General features: G+C 41.3%; 1 protein-coding gene across 2 annotated transcripts; it reads left to right on the top strand.

Annotated features, from left to right (window-relative positions):
• Nucleotides 1-5,080: 5,080 nt before the first annotated feature.
• LOC101479528 (zinc finger MYM-type protein 4) lies at nucleotides 5,081-23,520 on the top strand. Of its 2 annotated transcripts, none has more exons than XM_024799946.2 (27): nucleotides 5,081-5,305; nucleotides 7,061-7,787; nucleotides 8,179-8,292; nucleotides 9,213-9,289; nucleotides 9,439-9,591; nucleotides 10,994-11,220; nucleotides 11,375-11,570; nucleotides 11,745-11,948; nucleotides 12,336-12,495; nucleotides 12,583-12,698; nucleotides 12,798-12,977; nucleotides 13,221-13,371; nucleotides 13,462-13,634; nucleotides 13,742-13,886; nucleotides 15,323-15,421; nucleotides 15,526-15,563; nucleotides 15,808-15,952; nucleotides 16,401-16,513; nucleotides 16,999-17,227; nucleotides 17,616-17,843; nucleotides 18,000-18,109; nucleotides 18,593-18,770; nucleotides 18,905-19,056; nucleotides 20,137-20,251; nucleotides 20,344-20,592; nucleotides 20,758-20,887; nucleotides 22,199-23,520. In XM_024799946.2, exons 1-27 carry the CDS (start codon nucleotides 5,243-5,245, stop codon nucleotides 22,419-22,421), a joined length of 4,695 nt encoding a protein of 1,564 aa, XP_024655714.2. In that variant the 5' UTR covers nucleotides 5,081-5,242; the 3' UTR covers nucleotides 22,422-23,520. The 2 variants fall into 2 exon arrangements, with proteins under 2 accessions (XP_024655714.2, XP_004572763.3); XM_004572706.4 differs by lacking the exon at nucleotides 5,081-5,305 and adding an exon at nucleotides 5,325-5,595.
• Nucleotides 23,521-23,587: the final 67 nt, after the last annotated feature.

The following is a 23,587-nucleotide window of genomic DNA, read 5'->3' as shown; positions in this document are numbered from 1 at the left end:
AGCTGCTCCCCCGACAGCTGTCCTGGGTTTGGACGCCGGCGGATCGTGGCGGCAGAGAGGCGCCCAGAGGAGTGGAGCTTTGGTCCAGACCTACCTGCTCACCGGCTCCATCCTCCCTCCACCTTCAGCGGTGGGAAACAGGGCAGCTAAAACCCCCCTGAAGCTGCCCTCGCTCGTACCTGGAGCCAAAGGCCCCCGCGGGCGAAGCAGCATGGCTCGTCTCAGGTAAGAAGTAAAGAAACAAAAGGAGAAGTAGAAATAACTTAACTTTCTTGATGCATTCTGACAGGTCAAAGTCCAAACAATATAAAATGACAATAATGTGGAGATTAATTCATATAATTAATAAAACTATATACTAATTAATACATGAATTAGATTGTTACATATCTCTTTTGTGTGCATCATGTTTTCGGAGGAGGAATGATGTCATTCGGTTATTTTGTATCCAGTTATTCTGATCTCAGCCTCTCTTTAGTTTCGTGTCAGTGACGCCTGCAGTATTGCACATTTTTCCTCATGAATGAAAAGAATAAAATCAACATGAAGTCTTAAACATGTTGTTCTTTGTTGTTTTCTAGATTGAGCTGTTTAAATAAATTCTGGCTGAAATTTGTGTTATCAGCATTACCTGACATTATAAGTGACTGATTATACTTTCCTGATTTTCTGTTACACATATTATATGCATACTGCTAAAGTGGTGGATGATCATATTGAAAATATCCAAATAATGAGGTTGGTATATGTAGTACAATCAAGCATGTCTTTATTTTTGTTGTACAGTCAGCAGAAGTCCCACAACAATAATGCTAAATGTAATAAATAGAAAATAAATATACAAAAAAAGCCACTTTAAAAAAATAAGTCAATTATTTAAAAGATCACAAATTAGTTTTTCAGACTGTAGGTCCTGCATGTTGGCATCCTGTACCGATGAACAGATAGAAGCAAGTACACGTCCAGACGATTTTTTCTGCACACGTGAAGCTCAGTGGTCAGCTGGAAACCCTGTGAGCCTAAAGCTCGGGCTTCAGGCTGCTCTGAACACTCAGTTGCACTCTTTTTTTTCCTGCTCTTGGCTCTCTGTGATGTCGGTGAGAAGGGATATAACTAATGTAGTCATCACAAGCGGACAGCTCTGGCTGTGAGAAGCTTTACCCACCTGCTGTTCGAACCTTCTGTTTGAGAAGAAAAGCAAAGGATCTCAAAAAGGAGAGATTTGGGTTTTCACCGAGACCCAGTGTACGATAAATAACGATCATTTTAACTGTGAGTCCTGCAAGACTGGTCTAATGGAGCTGTAAATGTAGGATCTGTGAGGTTTATGTGTTTTCTATGTATGGATTCTTATATATACCCAGCATCTAAAGATACAAATGGTATGTGGTACTAAAGATGTGGACCCCGGGTTGAGAATGAAGGCTTCGGTTATTTACATTATATACTCAGAGTTATATTATTATCCATCAGTCAGGTGAAATCCTATGGAAAAGGAACATCAGGTGTATTAATAACATAAACACTAAAGCCGTCATGTAAATGATACCAGGATGTCCTGGTAACTCACTGACCTTCAGTACCAATCATGCAGCTGTGGCTTTGAAAGTGATTAATCCCACCGTGTGTGTCATCTCCACTATTCACTTTAGCAAAAGTGCCTGTTAAAGCGTGGAGTGGATGCTTGACTGGAATTACACCGGAATTGTTTCCTCTCAGAAGCGACCCAGTTTGATGGCTTCGTGTGGGCCGCAGCCCAGTGTGCCATAAATCTCAGGCGTGGAAACCGATCTACCGCCTGATGCAGCACCCAGTGGTGTTTCGCTCAGAGGAGGGCGAAACCTGAGTGAGACACAAACACACACTTCAGGCTCTTAAACACACCTCCCTCACTGTCCAGCAGAGTATTTGATGGCATCTGCTTACCCAAGCAGAGCAGGTTTTGAATAACCACCAAGTAAATGAAGAGGAAGTTCTGGTGTGTGTGTGTGTGTGTGTGTGTGTGTGTGTGTGTGTGTGTGTGTGTGTGTGTGTGTGTGTGTGTTGAATCCCTCTGAGAAAAAATACATCTTACTGTGTATAAATGAAGCAGTAGAGTAATGAGGATCCTTAATAGAAGTAAAAGAGTGAGTTGGTCAGTGCAGCACTTTGATCTGAGTGAAATTAGTACACCAACACATTAAAGTGGTGATAAAACTGTAGCTTTACACACTAAATCTGACTATGTGATGCTTTGTTTTATTTTCCTTTTATTTAATTTCTTCTTCTTTGATTTTTATTTTTTTTTTACAGGCCTGTTGTTTTTTATTAGTATCTTATTAAAATTGTGTTTCTGTTTTTGTTTCATTGTAAGTCTTTCTTGCTTGCATGTCTGCTGCAAACTGTATACAAAGTCTATTGTCCCCAGAAAATCAATACTTATACAGACTTTGTTTCTTTTTGGTAAGGAGATCACTGTTTTGTCCGTATATAGACTATAAATAAAGGAAAAAAGCAGCTTGTGAGAAACCTGCACTTTCTTTGCCGTGCCAGCAGGGGGTCTCACCCCCTTTAGCAAAAAGTGCAAAAAATGACTCACCTGCTCATTGGATTTATGGCACCAATAAACCCTTTTCTGGTGAATGTATGGTCTCAGTTTCTGTGTTAAGTATTGTGAATCTATTGTGAATAAAATCAGGGTTTATGAGGTTTGCAAATCATTTTATTCTGCTTTGTGGGGTTTGTAAATTATGATTCCCATTATGAGTTGAATAGATGATCCTCAAGCTTAATCAGTGAGCCTGGTTCTGCTGGAAGTTTCTTCCTGTAAAAAGGGGTTGTCTGATTGTTGAGGGTTTTCTGTATAATTGTAGAGTCTGCACCTTACAGTATAAAGTGCGTTAAGGTGACTGTTGTTGTGATTTGGGGCTATTCACTAACCAGGGGTTTATGCTGTAATGGCTATAAGACGTAAAATCTTTTTGCCTGTGTAATGAATGCTGCTAAACTTGCTCCTAAATCTCTCAAATCTCTCCTGTTGAACTTTAGCCATTCCCTCCTAGTGTATATTTGATACATACAGTTTTTGTGAATTTTTGAGACTTCTACATCATTAGTGTGATTTCTTTCCCTCAAAAAACCTTGAAAAAAAATAGCAAAGTACATTTTTAAGCAATAATTTAAAAGAAAAGCCAGATACAGCAAATATGATATCAATTAAAAGTCATATATGCGAATTAATGTTTTTAAAAATAGAATAAATTTGAATTTTTCTGTAATTATTTCATGGTTCAGGCTTTAGGATTTATTGGCACACCTATTAAAAACAGTTTCTAATGTCTCTGTTTTATTATTTTATTCGTAATTTTGTGCCCGTCTCACTTTGTCACTGATTTTTTAATATACCCTCACAGGGCCACTAACATGGCTGAAGACTGTTACTCTTGTTAGTAATATGCATTACTGAAAATTATTTCCTTTTTTCTCTCCGTCTGGTTCCCCAGTTTCAGTGAACCATCCCTCTTCACCACAAATGAGAACCTCCTGTTCGAGGAACTCTCTCTGAACCGTCGCCCCAGTGTTTTACAGAAACGACCACCACCGCGTCCTTCATTCAGCAAGTCATCCTCCGTGTTCCCCTGTAAGACCAGCCAGCCCCACCAGGAGGTCTCGAGCTGCAGTCGACCGACCTTTATTCACCTCTCTCACGCCATCCAGCCGAGCTCGAGGCCAAGACCAGTGAGACGCCACTCACACAACCTTGCTCTGAGCTCAGACATGCTGCACGGTGACTTCCGGCCTTCAGCTTCCCAGTATAAGGAAGAGCCTTTGTCTGTGGTTGGGAAGCCTTGCCTTCTGACCTGCAGTCAGCGCCCGGCTGCTGGTCCGGCTCGCACACAGATTCACGTATTTCTACCCAGCGAGGCCGAAGGAGAGGAGGCAGACAGGGAGTCTGTGGACGAAGGCTTCATGGATGAGCTCGACAGCAAGATAACCTCTCTGAAGCTCCAGCAAGAAGCACCAAAAACAAATACACCCCACACATGACATGAATGATTCCTCCATTGTAGTCCAAGGGCAGCCCTGTCTGCATTATTATCAGTTCTTTTTTTTTAAATTTAAAGGTCTGTGGCTTTTAGGATTTAGGTCAGATTACCTTGTTTGGATGATCTATAGATTGTCCAGGTTTCAACATAGTAATAACACATGAAGAGTGCCCAGTTTTTCCCTTTGTTATTTGGAAGAACCGGGCAGAGAGGTCTGACCTCCGACACCTTCAGACTGAACTGTACATTAGCGCTGGACATGACTGAGCATGACGAAGTTGTAGATAAACTAGGTTTCTATGATTTAATGTCAGCATAGGTTTGGTCATGTTTACATTTTTTACACTCTTCATTTCTTCTTATTTTACAAGATAGCATAGAAAAAAAAACATGCATGAAAAAGTAAGGTTTTGCAGATTAATGAGCCACTAACAGAAAATAAAATGTAGTTATGCTGATATATATATTGATGGTTTTATAGCAAATAATCTTGATCATGCTGATACAGTCAGAGATTATTTCTTTCAAAACTATAAAACAGACTGTATAAGCTTAAAATAAAAACCTTTGTGCTCTTTTTAACAGTCCAACATGTGTGTTGTGTATGCAAATTAGTGTGTTTCTACTTTATTCACATGAAGGCACAAAGTGTGTTTACGCCCTGTTTCTGTCAACAGCAGAAATTTGCTGATAACAATGTAAACTATGTTGTGTATTGATAAAATTACTTTTACTGGCGTACAAGATTGGTGCTTAGTTAAAACCAATTTCCTGAACTGTTGTTTACTTCAGAAATTTCTCACTTACTGTAATGTTTTACCTTTCATTGGCCTCGTTTATGTTATTTGGTGTTTATTTGGTTATTTCTGTGAAGACGTTTTAAATGTGTAACATTTGAAACACTGTACAAAATACAATTTATTATTATGATACCAACAAATACAAATAGCAGTTCTATTTGGGTGAGATACATATTATTTTGGCTCCCACCATTGTAGTATTTTTCTTGCCACTAGGAGGCGGAAAAGCAACCCCAAAGATGGGGTAGACCTTGACCGAAGAAGAAGAAGAAGGAAAACAAACGGTCCTGTTGGACTGGACGCATATGATTGTAGCAAGGGGATGCATTTGAAACGTTTTTCTGTTTTGGAGTTTGTTTACCATTGCTTAGTCGCATTTTATTATTAAACTAAAAGAATTGGTGATTTGGGACCACCATGGCCGATACGGGAACTAGCGGATGCGAACGTCTGACCACCAATCAAGTGACTCCTGTGCAGGTCGGCGCGGTAATTCTGTGCACGTTGTTACGGCGGTGAACTACACTTTTTAAAATCATATATCTGCATCCAAAAGAATTATAAACAGAGCGGGTATTTAACATGTGCAGAGGTTATTTATTGCGTGGTGAAAACACGGAGGGAGACTAACCGCAGTCGTAGCTGCATGGATCTGTAAGCAGGTTAGCGTTAGCTTAGCAAAGGCTGAGCTAGTAGTTCTCTCTTTACAGGTCTGCTAATTAATATATCAACAAAACATGGCTAACTCCAAGAAAGTGACTTGTACAGAGGTAATAACACCCATTACCTACAGTCTAACGGAGTATTACAGCCATTTGTCAAACCTTTGTGCAGCAGCCACGCTGTAGTAAGCTAACTTGTTATGGTGTTGCTGCACGCCTAAAACAGAAATTAAACCTTTGCATTGAATCTGTACTGAGTGTGTGTGTATATATATATATATGTGTGTGTGTGTGTGTGTGTGAAACACACCCCGTGTTTATTAAATGGTCCCTGATAAGGTACCTCTATTGCAAACTTAGGCTGCTAAACTTTGCACAAATCCGTGCTGCAGAATTTAGCTTCGCAAAATGCGGTCGTCTTTAACCTGCACCAAACCTGAGCACTGACTAGCCCTACTGATAGTTTTAAAGGTTATTTAATTAATTACACGATGCAGTCAGAGAAGCAGACACTGCTGAGCTTGATCCTGCTGCACATGGAAGCAGTTCACGGTGTTTTTAGTGCTTCAGATCAGCTTATGGTAGCGCTTTTATATCCCTAAAATGAGGTTATATTAATGTGGTATGCACATCCCTGCGGTGTGACCATTTCCTCTGCTTGTGTTTCAAACACCTTAGTTTGAAGAGTGAAGCATCATGGGCATTATGAGTCTGCAGGAGAATTCAGTATCAGCAAAGATGGATATTTTTAGGTCTGAGACAGCTTTTTAGTCTTTCTTTGATTAAACTGGTGTTTGGCAGACATTTCTGTACTTGGTTTTGATTTTAGAGCTTTATTATTAACTGCACAACAACCACCTTGTTTAAATTTGGCTACAGAGTGGTGGGACGTGTTTCCTGCCGTACTTAGGTTTTGTGCAGCTCATATTTCACAGCCCTGTGGTTTTGAAACTCTTAGACACAGTCATGTTCGGTCTTGAGTGAATATCTTAAAAAAAAAAAGAAGCAGCATATCTGGTTGAGTTGCGTCAGCGTAGCTAAGTAAAGATTTTAAATGTATCTGTAGTGTTTTAATTATTTTAAAACCCCACCATGCATGAGGAGTGACAGAAATGTTTGGGTCTTTAAAAGAAGTCTCCTTTCAAAACACTAAAACGGACACAGCATAAAATACTCACAGCTATGCAGGAAGTGCAGATATAAATGTTTGGTTTCTAAAATTAGTTTTTATTGGTCAGCTTTCATCTGGTCTTTGCATCACACACCTCTGTTGTTTTGTATTCTTTGTTTCTGTATATCTTGCTCTTGTCTGTTCTCATTTATGTTGGCTTTTAACCAGAACCTGAGTGCAAAATTTACTTTTACTGCCTGTAAATACATCTGTTGGAATGACAATAAAAATAATTGAATTCTCAGATTCGCAGTCGTTGCTGCATATCATATTTTATAGAAGTGCAAATCTAGAAATTGCAGAACTAATTGTTCTGTTTTTGTCCATTGTGGACATTAGTGATTGGCTTAGTTACAGAGCAGAGACTTGTGTGTTCTGTAAACTGTCTATTGTCCATCATAGGTAACAGAAGGGACCGATGGAGAGGCTGTGGAGGCAGTTTCAGAAGCAGCAGCATCGGTGGACGCTGGAGAAACGGAACACGTTCATGAATCTTCCCATGAACTTTCCAAAGAGAGGGAAGAGGATAATGATGATGCTGCTGCTGCTGAAAAAGACATGGAAAGTGAAGAAGCAGAACTTAAAGAAACTGAGACTGAGGTGATCCACTCTGTTGGTTCTACATCTCCATCACAAGCTTTTTCTGCAGAGGAGACAGAGGAGACCGTTACGGTTAATGATGGTGAGCCAGGTAGCACCACAGAGCCCCAAAAAGAGGCTCCTGAGGTGAAATGTGACGAGGGTCTTGAGGTGATATCTGATGAAGGGGTTGAGTCAAAGGCAGAAGATCTTGCAGGGAAGGATGAGAGCCAAGAGGAAAGCCCTGCAGTAGCAGATGTCAGTGAGGATGCATGCATGGACGCAGCTCCTGATCGTGAGGAGGAGAAAGAAATAAAAAACACTGATGAAAACATGGACACAAGCAATGACACTAAGGAGGAAGTCTGCACAGAGCAGGAGTCATCCATCTGCTGTAAACCAAAGGTTTTGACAGCGGGCGATGAACTCGATGAGATGATGGATATCGGTACAGTGGATCAGGTGGAGCAGGAAGCTCAGATGAAAGAGGAGGAACAGAACAGCTTGAAGGATATGGAAAGCAGCCGCTCACCTGATGCTTCTAATACAGGTATAAAGATGCTCTTTGATTGGTACATTTGTAGATGCAAAATAGAATCTTTATGATCTTGTAGGAAATTATCTAAATAAATAAAACTTTTAATATCAGCAAATATGAGAAAACATCTACCCTGACACTCCTTCATCTGCTAAAGGCCAAAAATGTATTTCCTAAAAAGCGACCACTACAAACATTTTGTAACTTTTAAATGCAGACAGGCTTCTTTAAAAAGACCCTTTGACCTTTGTTACCCTGCAACCCTCTGCGAGTCCACGTCAGAGCACACTGAGCTTTAGAAATGCTTTCACTCCTCCTTTAAAGGCAGCATGGCAGAAAGTCTCTCAACAAGGCGTAGTTTTCATCATCCCACTAAATGCTGTGCTTTAAAATTCACACACAGCCTCAGTGACGGAGGACAGTAACTCTGTTACGGAGGAAGCTGATGTAAAACCCACAACTTCAGACTTGATGCAGTCCAGCTCGTCTCCATCGTCTGAGGCCACAGGAAGTACAGGTGGGTGATCTTAATGCCAAAATACAAATAGTACGAAATTAAAATCTCATTATGTGGAAAATCTTGGCAGCAGAATAAACTTTAATATTAATATTTTCGTTAAATTTATTAAATTTGTAATAAATAAACAGAAAACCACCCCTAGAAATCCACACACATAAATTGTATATAACAAGACTAAAATGGTACGGTTCAAATGAAACGACTATCCTGACTGAACCTTTGTGAAATACTTATGCTTTATTAGAGTCCAAAGATCTTTTCAAATTTGACTGAACAAACCCAATTTTCTTTTTTTTCTTGTTATTGATAGAAATTAAAATGCAGAGATATACATCAAATAAAGTGATACAGATCTGCTGCTGTGTGCTGACCTGTTATGTTTACACATGCAGCCAAAAGGGAACACGCTAATAAAGGAAGTATTTGTCCCTTCTGAAATGGTCAAAGGCAAACAAGCATCTCAGCATTTTGGCTCTTAGTTGGTTAAAATGGTTGTAACTGCAACTAAGAAAACACTGAATAAAATTTAACATTGCTGAATATTTTTGAGTTTAATGGCTCACTCCCAACATAAAGCTGCTTTTCGGCTGCTCTGTTATTCACGAGCATGTTTGATTTGGAGGCGTTTTACACCAGGTTCCCTTCCTGAAGCAACCCTGGAGGTATTTTTGTCTCCTCCCAGGGTTAAACGAGGGATCATTGACTGGTTAAATGAATGATTAAACCATGACACCATAGAGCCACTAAAAACACAATCTTTTTTTTAAATATCTTAACACTCAGACCGTCGTTCAGTATGAATTTTGTTTTGTCCGACACAGTGACAGTTGTGAATGTTGTCATTCATTCATGTTCTTCATGTTTTTGTGTTCACTTCCTTTTACACTTGCTCACACGCTGCTCACGTGTTCTTGTAGGAAGAGACAGCTCGTCACCGGCGATGATGTTGAACGGCATGAAAGTCGTCAAGCTTTCTATACCGAGATTAGACGTTGTAAGTAGAAGTAAGATAGAATTTAGGTTTCAGGCTTTTCTTACCTGCTCTATTAATATACGTGAAAGTTCATCGAAAACTATTGATTAGGCTGTCGCCATAAGCTTTCCGTCAAAATAAACAGCATATACATGTACTCCTTGTTCTAGGAGAGGCTGCACACTTCAACCCAAAGTGTCAAGTTGTCGCCTTCACCTCCGTTGGTCACTGTGAAGGACGAGCCGGTGGATGAGGAATATGAACAAGCTCTAATGTCCAGTTCCTCTACAGCAAGTGTGAAAGATGAGCCTAATACTGCAAGGGTGAGACACACTCTGCTTAAGGATTTGTGGAGTTATGCTATTAGATTTGGCAAGCGTATGCAGAGCTGTCACGCAACGATCAGGTGTGGAGACAGTTGCAGAAAGTTTGGGAGATGGAACAGCAGTTACTGAAATGAAATATTTGATATTCAAAACCCATGTAGTGAACAAAAAGGCTGGAAAGGAAGAGGCACATGATGTCTGTAGTGCAAAGGTGTAAAACAACGAGTCCAAAGTGGCTGCAAAAGAACACTTGACACGAGCTGGGAGTATGATGGAGTGGTCCCAAAAAAAGGTGGAAGTTACGACAACGACAGAGGGAGAACAGGCCTGCGTATATGAAGGAGGAGAATCTTTCAGAATCTGAGAATTTGAGATGGTTTGGGCATGTCCATATGACCGGACACCCTGCATTAGACCTAGAACACTGAGAGTGGTTGTCCTCTGGCTTGCTTGTGATAGTTGGAGGGGGTAACTTGTATGTATGGAGCCAGTCTGTGAGCAGCAATGATACCAAGACAAAAAAAAACTGGGACAAGATCAGGTAGACTCACACATGAACTTGCATGTTTCAGGATAATTACTGGTTTCTTCGTTTCATCAGTTCTTTATTCTGGCTATTGTATACTTGGCATGACTGACACTGAGTCTAATAGACGAGAGGTGGGGAACTCCAGGCCTCGAGGGCCGGTGTCCTGCAGGTTTTAGACGTGTCCTTGATCCAACACAGCTGATTCAAATGGCTAAATCAATATCAATATGTCCAGAGGCCTGGTGATGAACTAGTTATTTGATTCAGGGTGATATCAAAAACCTGCAGTGCGTTTCCCACTCCTGTAATAAACCAGAGTGCAGGAAGAGGTTCAGACTCACAGATCTGTACCTCAAACTAGACTTCCTGAAATATCCACGTAGTTCCTAAAGCAACATATTTCTACCAGTATTACACCATTGCCATAAAATATGGTTAATTCATTACTTTGCAGCATTAAAACCTTTTCACACCTGAAATCTGGAAATTGAAGGAAGAAGAGAATTATTCTTTCTTACATGGAGTTAACAGCAGCAGGAAACCAGCTGCAAACATATGATTACTTGTGTAAGTGATAGGTTTGGTGGCAGAACATGACATGTTGTCACATTTGGACTTTGCAGGTTTAAAACTGTTTAGTGTCAGATCTCACTAGCTTGGACATTTTCATTGTCACGTGGATCTCCTTAGCTGATGTCTAGAAAATTCCACAGCTGTGGGAAACCCGGAGAACACCAAAGAGAAAATCTGTTGCTGCTAGTATAATATAATAATATATAACATCATCAGTCAGGATCTGGTCTGGGTCCAGTTTCTGAGAATGAAGCCTGAATCCCTGAACCGTTACTGACGTTTCTCTCATGTTGAAAGGAGGACCTGAGGATCGGATCCGTGTATTCTGAGAGTTCTGAAACGCAGACGCTGCCCATCGTTAGCCCGCCGTCTTCGCACATGTTCTGCGCTCACTGTAAGAAGAACCTGATGAAGGGACAGACGGCTTTCCAGAGGAAGGGCTCTCCAGCGCTCTTCTGCTCCACCACCTGCCTCTCATTGTCTCAGGCCAGGGGAGCCACTAAAATCTGCCACAACTGCCAAAAGTGAGTTCTGCAGACGAGAGTAGGCTTACTACTGTTATTACTACTGTTTGATGGGTGAAGTAATGTCACCAAATGATACGCCTCAAAGTAAACTGCATTGTAGTTTGATTGAATTTGGATTTCTCCTTGGCCTCTTTTCCTCTCGTTCCTTTAGGTTGATAATTCGGCCTCAAGACGTCATCCTGGCTCCGGATCTCAAAGGACTCATGAAAGAGTTCTGTGGCCAGATCTGCCTGACGTCCTTCAACTACAAGAAAACTGTCTCCAACTTCAGGAAAACTGCTGTTGCTGTGAAAGCTCTACAGACTGTACCACAGTCACTCTGCAGCATGTGCACCAGATACTGTGTCGTAAGTCGAACAGAACAGGACTGCCGCTAATGATTATTTCAATTATTTAATATAGAATTATCCAAACCGTGTTAAAAATGTCCTCGTTGTCTCATGCATTATTTACACCATATGAAACTATGCTGATAGTGTGAACACTCTTCACCTGTGCTGCTCTTTGTCGTCTCTCTGCAGAGCAAACATGAGGTGATACTGAGCGGCGCTGTCCACAAGATGTGCAGTGACGCCTGCTTTAACCGCTTCCGTACAGTAAATAACCTTTCGATGGCGGGCTGCGCCAACTGTGGCTCGTACTGCCACAGCAAACCGCTCATGCTGAAGCTGGAAGAGGGCAGCAAAACCGTGTGCAACCTGGATTGTTTGGGGAAATACAAAGAGGTATGGAAACAGTTCTCTGCTTCATTGCAGATACATTTATTTTGAATTAGTCTTCATTTGAACTCTTGAAAGCCCAGTTTGAGTAACTCAGAAGGCAGAGGGTGGTCTCTGCATGTGGAGCTACCCTTTGAAAAACCTGCAAACTTTATTGGTGGTGTCTAAACTGTTCATTAAAAGAACAGAGGGGGTCTTCAGATTTCGACTCTATAGGGGAAAGAGTTAAATTTTTTAGCACTATTTTAAAGTTGCATGCCTGCAGTGAGTGTCAGCACATGTGGGAAACAAAGCCAGTTAACTTTCTCGCCTCCTCTTTCTTACTCTGAGAGTTAAAACGGTTGAGGTTGTTTGCAACATGCCTCATATTTGTTTTTTAAAATTAATTCACAGAAAAGCAAGATAACCAAGATGACCCAGCCGTGCACAATGTGTCGCACCGCCCGCTTTGTGGCAGAAATGGTGGACAGCAAAAACAGTGATGACTCTGTGGATCTTTTCTGCAGCAGCAGCTGTGTGATGGCGTACAAAGTCCAGACTGTTAGTTCTTCAGGTACGCGATACCAGCTTCTCATTGAAGATTAAACCTTGTACTTGTTTTTGTTAAATGATTGTTTATGATGGATTAATTTGGTTTCAGGTGCTCGGATAAACTGTGATAACTGTGGCAAAAACAGCGTACCGTCCTACCACCTGGCCATGTCCGATACCTCAATCAGGAATTTCTGCACTCTCCCGTGTGTCATGGCTTTTCAGGTATTTACTTAAAGTTATTTAAAGACAAACCTAAGAAAGATTTTTGAAAAATGAAAGCTGGTATTTCAGACTTCTGTTGTTTCTTTTTCTGCGCTTTAGGAAAAATTTAAGCAGTCGCAGAAGCAGGTGAATGTTTTTACGAAGCTGCCCATGGGATCGTCCCAAATTCAGCCCGTTAGTACAACGCCAGTGCAACAGGAGGCAAAAGTGTCCCAGAAAGTGAACTGCTTCCAGTGCTCCCGCGTCATCACTTTTAAACCTGAGCTCATCCAAATGAAGGTAATTAATGGAAACAAATAAATTATGAGTGGAAAGTTTTACATTTAGAGATCAGTAATACCACAACAGTGTTCCTGTGGGCTTTAAATGAAAGTCACGGCATTTCGGATGAGGACCTGAAATGCTTTTGGTCCTCTCGGGTAAAGTCTTGTCAACACTTTCAAGAAAATGAACACAGAAAATAGACCTTGTCCGTTCAGGCTGACATTTCTCATGATTTGTATCTTCTGTGTGTGCGTGCAGGACAAGATGGTTTTTCTGTGCAGCGTGGACTGTTCTCACGAGTTTAAGAAAGCCAACAACGTGACGAGTGTGTGCGAGTACTGTATGATCGAAAAGATCACCAGAGACGTGAAGAGAGTCAACAACAAAGACTGTTACTTCTGCAGCGACGGTAAGGAGTCGTGGAAATCGATTCGTCAGCTGTAAGAACCCGATTCTGCTCTGAAATCTGTGTTTATTTTATTTATTTCTGTGTGTCCAGGCTGTAAGCTCCTGTTCAGACACGACTTGAGTAAAAACTGGGGGAAGCACTGTCACTCCTGTGTTTACTGCCACTCCGTTTCAAAGAAGCTGGTGACGGCGCAGTACGGAGGCTCGACGGAGGAGTTCTGCTCGGAGGAGTGCAGGTCCAAGTACACCATGCTGTTCTGCCACGTAAGCAAACCGCAGTAAAGATATTAAAATCATAGTTTTACACCAAAGCGGCAATCTCCGTGAGCATGATCTCCTCCTCCACGTAAACACATTGCTTTTCCACTCAGGTTGCAAAGTGCGACACCTGCGGGCGGAAAGGGAAGCTAAAGCAGAGCCTTCCCATGCTCGGGGAAGTCAAACACTTCTGCGACCTCAGCTGTCTGCTGCAGTTCTGCTGTGAGACAGTGGCCACGCAGGGTGAAGTCGTGAAAGGTGCATACCGTGTTTTTATCCCTGTTTGAATCTGTAACTTCATCTGATTTATATATATTTTTTAATGGTGTAGTGGTTAGCACTGTTGCCTCACCGGTTTGATCGGCCTTTTTGGGCGGAGCTTTCTGTGTGGAACCTGTGCGTTCTCCCAGTCTCTGTGTTTCCTCCTGTTTTACTTAAGTGTTGGAGTAATCTAAACTGGTTTCAGGAGTGTGAGGTTCTGAGTCAGCCCTGTGATGGACTGGCATGCTGTCTAGGGTGTAATTTGCCTCAACCTATGACAGCTGGAATAGAGTGAGGCTTATTCAGACATGTTTAAAGTTTAATTAATGACTTTTGAAGCTGCTGCTTTTGATAAAATCAGTTTGGGTTTGATGAGTTTGGCTAAGCTTTCCTTAGCACTCTTTAAAACTGTAGTAAAGCGAAGTATTACTTTCTTTTGATTGAGTGGCCAGTTTGATGTTAAGGGCTAGCACAGAGAGATGTGCAATCATTTGTGGTCATGTTGACACCTAAGGCCAATTTAGAATTACTATGTAACATAACATGCACGTCTCAGGATTGTGGGAAGAAACTGTCACCTGGAGAGAATCCACACAGACACATGGTGAACATATAAATTCCTCACAGAAAACCCACAGAGCTCTTACTGTGACCCCACAGCCTTAACCACTGTGCTGCTGTAAAGACAGACCATCAAGAAATGCTAATGTGGTAAATCAAAGAGGCACTGAGGCCTAGATTCATACTGTGTTGCGGACGCAGACAGCTCCGAGACAACACTGTCGGCTTCTTTGATGCCCACCGCATGCACAGTTGTTGCAGTGTAATGTATAATCTCCATGAATGAGTCAATGTGAAGTTGGATGGCACTGACTGTTTCGTTCATCATCTGATGGCAACATTTGCATTGCATGCAAGACTGTAAAACTGAGCTGCTGCAACACTGGACTGCATGTTTGACACCAGCTGTTAACTGTTGTTGTTCTTTAATAAAATATGAATATTTCTGGTACTAACTATTAAGGCAACAAAGCTAAATGTTTACCAGTCGTGCACAACTTAATTCTTTTTTTTTTGATACTTTTTATTTATTTAGGAACATTTTTATGCAGAAAAACAAAACAGACAAACAAAACCAAACAAAACAGACAAAATATTATGAGGTCATGGGAAGACAATATATGCCCGTGTATACAGCTGTACATCCACACATACATATATCAATACTTTGGTATTGCAAGTTCTATGCATTAAAGAGTGCTGCCACAATTTGTAAAGCCCCACAACTTAATTCTTAAACTAGAAAAACTAAAAAATGTTTTGCAACTGGGTCACAAAGTAAGACCAAGAATGCCTCTCTCTGAGGATTTAGGAAGAAGTCGGGAGCGACTTCCTACTGAGACGTTTTAAGTTTGTTGCTGTTTTGCTTTCAGCCAGCACAGGAGAGGCCACACCTGTGATCGCCAACGTCATCTCGCTCGCTGGCACGCCAAAAGGAAAACCTAACACTTCTGATAGAAGTGCCCAACAAAGTACAAAACAAAAACAAACACACGCAAGATATTAAAAAGAAATCATTTTGTACTGTTAATCATCAGTAGCTGCACGAGTTTCATATTTTGCCTTTTTTCTGCAGGTACAGCATCAAACTCTCAGTCAAAGACCTCTGGACACGTAAGTACATTTTTTAAATTCATGTATTCTTTTTGTATACAGTTGTATTTTTTCCAATTCCTTTTTTTTAGTGTAAGTTATGTTTATGAAAAATATATTTCTTAGTTGAAATGACGCACTTTTGCTTTTAAAAGGAAATCTTTGGGACATTTAGTTCAGTCACTTTTAGCTTGAAGGAAGTAGCCCGTGTAGTGTTACAGATGAGTAACTTTAGAGATGTTATTGTCATTTTTCTGTCCTTCAGATCAGCATTCAGACCGAAACGGTGAAGACTCATCCTCCTCCCCCGACTAAAATCCTGAAGAACAAGGCTCTGCTGTGTAGACCACTGGTGCAGAACAAAGGAGTCTCCTGCAAAACGCAGACGGTCGACGTGGAGGCACAGACGGGTAAAAGAAGCACACAGGCAGTGTCTCTGTCAGGGCAACACCTCCGCTTTACTCTGTGTTTAAAAAGCTTCAAATAGCTGTTCAATCTGATTGATTACAGCTGAATTACTGCTGCTAGCTGCACTTCACAGCGTTTAACGCTCGGGTCACAAACACAGGTTAAAGGGTAAGGGTCATAATCAGCTAAGCTTATGTTGTTATGAAGACCGCGAATGCTTGTGGAGAGGAATCTTATTCAAATGCTTAACTGATGCTTTGAAGTTTGAACTTTCTGGGCAGAGCACTAATGTATGCTCACGATTTTACAGACAAGACTAAATGTAAAGTATTTGTTTGTCTTTGCACACTGTACATGCTTCCTCTTTAAACATACTTACTGCAAGAGCAAACTCTGTGCCATGTTCTTATCTAATCACGACTACTATTCCCTTTTTTTCTCTCTCTGTAGATGATATCTTCCCAAAAATGGTGATCCTGCCTGTTCCTGTGCCGGTGTACCTTCCTGTACCCATGAACATGTACAGCCAGTGCACTCCCAAGCCTGTCGGCCTGCCGTTACCTGTATGTCTAACAATGCAACCACCTTGGAACTTTATTATTTCTAATTAATTCAAAGTTTTCCCATAACTTTTTGTCTTAGAATTTACATTTGTCTTTTTAAGGTTTATTTAGAATAATTAAAATGAGGAATTTTAAGATCAAGATGGATTTTATTTGGGAATCTGTTAACATGCTTGTGACAAAACCATGCACTGTAACACTGTAACAAAAACAGCAGCAAGAAGTAAAACATGTAGCTCAACAAATGGGCGCATATATTTACACATGAACCATAGGCGTGACCCCGTGACCCATAGCATTTTGATTCAGACAGGATGTTCAAATGATTGGCGACCTGTCTGCGGTGTACCCTGCCTCTTGCCCTATGGCAGCTGGGATAGGCTCTCGCCATGGATAAATTACATTACACACTCCTTTAATCTTCAGCTTTGTTTTTGCCCTTACTAAGGTCCCACTCATGAGCTCCTTCTTTCTTTCTACCTCAGCTTCCTGTGCCAATGTTTCTTCCTGTGACAATGGACAGTGCTGAGCGCATTGTGGAAACCATCCAGGAGATCAAACAGAAGATCCCGTCCGATCCATACGAGGCAGAACTCATCCTCATGGCGGAGATGGTGGCCGAAGACGACGAGAATAACGACAAGCCGGAGACGCGCAAAGAGGAAAAAGCGGTGAAGAAAACGCCTGAAAAGCAAGAAGCACCTGTCACAGATGGTGAGACGAAACATTTAATGAGGCCACGAAAAGATGAAAGTAGGGGGTACTCAAGGCCATCAAGCCATCATATTACAGGGTTAAACAGTTAAAGCTATTGTAGTTTTGTGTTTATTAAGTTTTATTTTGTTTGTGCACCAGTGGCTCTTGAAGGAAGTATTGACATATTTGACCAAACTGACTAAAACTAAAGAAATGTTGTCATATTTATAATTTAGTTTTGTAAATGCATAATTAATTAACTTTAATAACGTCAGCGTGCACATGTTAGGATTTCATCCAAGTTATCTGTCAAAGTTGCATCATTTTATTCCCATACAGATAGTTTTGATGTTATTAACAGTGTATTCATGCTGTACTAACAGACAGTGTGATGGTTGTTTTGTAGACCATGTCAGTAACTACAGTGATGACTTGGACACCGACGAACTGGCCACTTTCCTCAACAGCTGGGAGGATGCCTCCTCTGACGCGGGGCCCTTGTCGCCAAGTAAAACCTACGCCAGCGAGAAGTTCAACTCAGTTTTAGATGTATCTGTGGGCATGCCCAGTGAGCCCGAGCCCGCACCACCTCCTGGTCCGCCTCCCATGGACATCGAAGCCGACTTCACTGTTGGTGAGATGATAGGCATACACCCATAATACTGGACGTTCAGGGAGTTTATCTCCAGTTTATCTACATTTCTTTGGACATTTTTACTTTAACCCCTTCAAAGATCTGCTCTGGGCTTTTGCGCGTTTAGTCTCATGTTTGATGTCATGTCATTGCCAGAAACTCTGGAAAGGATGGCCAAACAAAGAGAGCAGTGCAACAAGTCCCCAAGCCCCCCGCCTGCTGCTCCAGTACGACGACAAGCTCACAGGAAAGCCAGAGAGAAGAGGGTAACTGCTGCTTACACATCTAAAGCTGGCTTTATATGCAACAAAACATTAGAGAAGGAGATGATGTAACAAAAAGATGGCGTCGTGTGACCCCTCCACCCATAATTATGTGTCAAAACAGGAAACAGTAGTAGTAGTATAACATAGTAGGTTTTCAACCTTTTCCTTCTTTTTCTTTATTTAAATAAAAGTTTTAAATGTCTCCCTCCTTTAGATGGGGACATAAAAATAACCAGCATGGTTTTATCAAAGAAGGCTGCAGAGCTGCAAGACTTGAATGACTTTGGTCTGTGTTGTCTAAAATGTCCCCATTATACCCATAATGGTCAGAAGAAGCTTCTCGGATGAGAGGTGAAACGTCTTCAAGCAACTTAAAGAAGTCCAGACGCTTTTCTTTGCAAGCTCCTTTGACTACGATGACCTGGATGACTGAGAACCTTCACAGACATATACCCATAATGCATCCTCTATATGTTATCACAGGGTCGTAAGCCACAGCGTCAGTCTAAGGCTGCTGAAACGTCTTCGGCAAAGAGTACTTCCAAAAAGCCCGTGGAAGTAGAAATCCCAAAACTGAAGAGTGAATATGGAGTTGATGCCTGGAAGCGATGGATCCAGTGGAGGCAAACTCAGCCCAACCTGGAGAATCCACGCTTTGGCTGTAAGTCTGAATATAAAATGCATTTGAACACTGCAGCACTTCGGGCTGCATTTCCTGCATTCTCTGACTTTCCTGTCTCTGTTAAGACTTTATAATTAAAAACAAACAAACATGGCTTTTAATCTTGATGTCAGCGCGTCCTCTGGAGCTGAAGGAGGATCTTCTTAGCTGCACCACCGCTGAGCTCAGCTACGGCCTCTGCTGCTTCATCGCTGAGGTGAAACGACCAAACGGAGAGCCGTACTCGCCCGACACCATGTTTTACCTCTGCCTCGGCATCCAACAGGCAAGACATTTTTCTCAGAGAAACTAAGTGTAAATATGGATACACTTAGATATACATGTCATTAGGGCTGCCACAAACGATTATTTTGATAGTCGACTAGTCACCGATTATTTTTGCGATTAGTCGACTAATCAGATCATCGTCCATTAGACGTAAAACTACAGCTTATTGCACCAGCAGCATCTGCTCTTATATAACTATCATTAGCTTACAGCTTTAAGTGTTTAAGGTCTGTGCTAACTAAAAATAAAGACAAGATGATAGTTTATTGAATTTTAATGAAATTTGCGTTTATTCAGCTGTGTAAAAACTATAACTTTAATCTCAGACAAACTGATTTACTCAGGAACAAATAAAATACTAAAAAAAAAAAGCCAAACAATAACATTTTTAAGTTATCTAAGTGACTCATATATATTTAACCTGAGTAGCGAAAGACGGCGGTGGGTTTGAAAACGATTTGCGGGGAGTCCGGTGTTCTCACGGCGCTAGTGAGCCTAGCCCCCGGCTCGCTAACGAGCTAGTGGGTAACAGATGTCTCCGAAAACGTCGGAGCGCTTTTGAAAATATGTGGTGTCCTGATAAACTGAGCAGATATTTGAGGTTTACACAGCTACATTCTCGCCTGAAAATATGTTAAACGTTTATTTTGTGACCCAGAAAGAATAATAAGAGTAACATTAAAACTAACTAGCTGCCGCCATTGTTGGAAACTGCGCCGGGCCGCGCTATGAATTCTGGGACACAGCTGCTTCTTCTTCTTCTTCTTCTTCTTCTTCTTCTTCGGGGTTTAACGGTAGCTGACATCCTTGTACATGCAATGCTGCCATCTTCTGTTTCAGTCCGTTATTACACTCTTAAATCCTGCCACTTATTCCTGCGTCTTTTGTGATCGTACAAAGTTTCAAACGACGCGTCGACTATTAAATCAGTCGTCGACGATTTTGATAGTCGACGTAAACGTGACTAGTCGACAAATCGTGGCAGCCCTACATGTCATCATATTTATAACCATTTTCTAACATAGTCCAAACTTCCTTTACTTTCCTGGTTCTCTAAACTTTTTGTCTTTCTCTGCAGTATCTTTTTCAAAACGGTCGTGTGGAGAACATTTTCATGGATCGCTTCTATAACAAGTTTTCCATTGAGTTCACCAACTTGCTGCGAGGTTTCAAACCTTCAATCACACCCAGTGGTGAGTTTCCAACACCACCTTTGTCTCTGTCAGTGTTACACAAACGAACGTCTGTTTGCTCAGATTTACAGCGGGTCACTTTCCCTCCGCAGGTTATATCCACTCCCGTGTAGAGGAGGAGTTTTTGTGGGACTGTAAACAGCTGGGGGCGTACTCCCCCATCGTCCTCCTCAACACTCTGCTCTTCTTCTGCTGCAAGTACTTTGGCTTCACCAAGGTGGAGCAGCACCGTCAGCTGTCCTTTGCACACGTCATGCGCTGCACAAAAACCAATCTAAACAACACCAAGACCACATTCCTGCGCTTCTACCCACCGCTGTCCGGACCCGAGGCGGAGTCAGGTACCAACGTGCAGAACGCCAGATTTAAACACACAGAGCTAAACGCGTTGATTTTGCAGTTAAGAGTCGACAGTCCACCTAAAATTAGCAGTCAAACAGATTCTGACTGTTTTCATGTACAAATTATCCTGAAACTTGCACACTGTCTGTATGTGTCCTCTTCAGATGCAGAGGGTGGCCCAGCGAAGAAGCGGAAGGAAGAGGAGAGTAAAGAAGAAATCCTGGAGATGATGGAGAACACGGAGAACCCTCTCCGCTGTCCCGTGAGACTCTACGAGTTCTACCTCTCAAAGTGGTGAGTGTTGTACAACCACTGGTGCACTCGTGATGGATCTGTGGCTGGTTGGACTCCGCTTTCAGCACGTGAACTTTGTGAAGTAAATGGCTGCACAATAATCTTGCATTACCTTTCCCACATAACTGCTATGTTCAGTTTATTTTAAATAGGTATATTTATTTAATCTTTCAGTGTCTAGTTTGTATTTTCTCTCTGTGCCTGTGTAGGTTTCCTTCCAGAGTACAAAAACTTGATTGTTTGCTTCTTCTAAATAAGCTGTAGGTGAGGTTAGTTATCTGTGTTAGGTTGCGACGGACTGGTGACCTTTGCAGGGGCCTCTCGGCCTGCAACAGCTACTTGGTTAAAAAAAGGGATGATGCAGCTCCTGAGCTACAGTCGCTTCTTTTGTGGCGCATATATTGTTTGTTGTCAGATTTTGAGACCTGATATTACAGGAGTAGCTCACAAAACTGTCTAAAACCAGTATTTTGAAAGGTACAAATAAAAACTCACTCAGTGGGCTCAGTTAAGCCCAGAGAGTTTGATCTAAAACCAGAAGAAGAGATCACATCACTTTCAGCATCGCGACAGAAGCTCCAGTTTTATGTTTGTTTATGTAAGAAGGATTTTAACTAACACAAATGCATCATGAAAATATGCCAGATTCAGCCAAACATTATCTTGATTTTTCGTGCTCAGGTTGGACGTATTCCTCTGCTAAACTTTCAGGGCACCAAAGCTCTGGAAGGATCTGCCTGAGAAGTTTAGACTCTGCACTTAACTACCTTCCTCTCATTCATCTCCTTAAATTTGAACTTAACCTCTGAGTTTTCTTACTTGTGACAGCATATTGTTTCATTTGTGTTACATGAAGTAGGCTTGTTGGGTTTTTTAAAGATGCAGTTTCCCATTTGGCAAAATACACTGATCACATGACTTGAATTTGAATGAATGCTTTATTGGCCATATGCAGGTTGCAGGTTATTCCTTCTTTTAGAGGAATAGGAAATATCTTTTTTTAATATTACTTTTAAATTTTATTTAAATTTAAATATGATAATAAGTTACACTTGAAATATTAAGCGTCGTAACATTTAAATGAGCCGACATTTGCCACTTGCCTGATCTGCACTACTGCACAACTAATAAAAGGTTAAGTGTTAAATGTCAGTAAAGACTAATAAAACCTGCCACTCATTGATTCTTTTAAAGTTTATTTCTTGTTTGGATGTGGAAGGCTGGATTGAGATGGTCCACTGGCCGACTCTCATTTTACTCTGATTTATCAGCACATTGATCTAAATCTTTGTTCCTGTTTCTTCCGCCCAGCTCGGAGTCGGTTAAGCAGCGAACCAACATGTTCTACCTGCACCCCGAGCGCTGCTGTGTCCCCAACAGCCCGCTGTGGTTCTCCTCCACCGCTCTGGATGACACCACCATGGAGGCCATGCTCATCCGCATCCTCACAGTCAGAGAGCTGCATCTCGACACAAAGCAGCAGACGAGCGATGACCCACCGTTTATACCCGAGGAGGAGGAGGATTCGGAGTGAACGTGAAGTGACCTTTTACCGTAGTTGCAGCTAGTGATGTAAATGTTTGGATATTATCAAAAATGTTCGCTGAACATAAACGGACAGAAAAAAAAACATTCACAACAGCAGTATGAAACAGCAAAGAGTCACATTTCAAACGCACGTTTGGACAGAACCTCCGATTCACATCGCTTATGTAGAGGTGAGGCTGAGATGCTGGACTCAGCATTAAAGACTGTTTACTGCTCAGCAGGGCACGCAGCTGCCCTCCTGTGTTTATGTGGTTGTGTCTTATGGAAAATACTACTTTTATCTCCTTCCATGTGTTATGATTCCTGACCTTCCTGTGCACACTGGACTTCCAAGTTTTTCTAAAGCTAGCCCTCCATCTCGGAGTGATGGAGGTCCCGAATAGAGAGCTGCATATTGTTAGTTTCACTACATTCACACCTCAGAGGCCAAAATGAACACGTCTGTGTTTGCAGTAGTTAGAATATTTCCTGGGTCAGTACTTTTGCACACCTCAAGAATTGTTGCAATCTCACTTTGAGAAAACACAGTTTTAACATCTGACTGGAGATTTTACCTGAATCATGATTTGATTGATTTTTCTTCCAGATTCCTTTTTAAGTTGTGATGCTAAACGTTGAAAATGTACACAATTCACACGTTGTGTTTTGTGGTTAACAGATAATCCTCAGATACTTTAAATGATCTTATCAACCTGAAAAGAAATTACAGCATCGAACAATGTAAAAATCATCATTGGTGCCTGATTGAAGGGATTAAAGATTTTGGAAGTGATTCAATTACATTTTAAGAAATTAGAGATTTGAGTGTTAGGTAGCTGCTATCCCTCATTATGACTTTCAAGCAATCTGAGAAGAGAAAAGCCTACAACTCTAAAGTTTTAAACTCATTTTGGGATTTCATACTAAACAAACCTTAAAGCAGTGAGTTTTTGCATAATGAGCTCTGGTATTATATGAAAGCAAATAAAGCTGTCCGTTTGTGTATGTCTAGATTATTTTAACCCCCTTAGAGTATGGCTGCCAAGGTTCTCTTGAGTGTTTTCTATTATATGTTCATTTTGAATAATAAAAAAACAACTTCAAAACACTTGTTTTCTTTTGAGACTCTACAATTGCACCTGTGAGAGAGGTCTGCCTCTTAGTCTCGACAGA

This window comes from Maylandia zebra, linkage group LG22 (genome assembly GCF_041146795.1).
Source record: "Maylandia zebra isolate NMK-2024a linkage group LG22, Mzebra_GT3a, whole genome shotgun sequence".
Taxonomy (NCBI): domain Eukaryota; kingdom Metazoa; phylum Chordata; class Actinopteri; order Cichliformes; family Cichlidae; genus Maylandia; species Maylandia zebra.
This window is presented reverse-complemented; position numbering and strand designations above follow the sequence as displayed.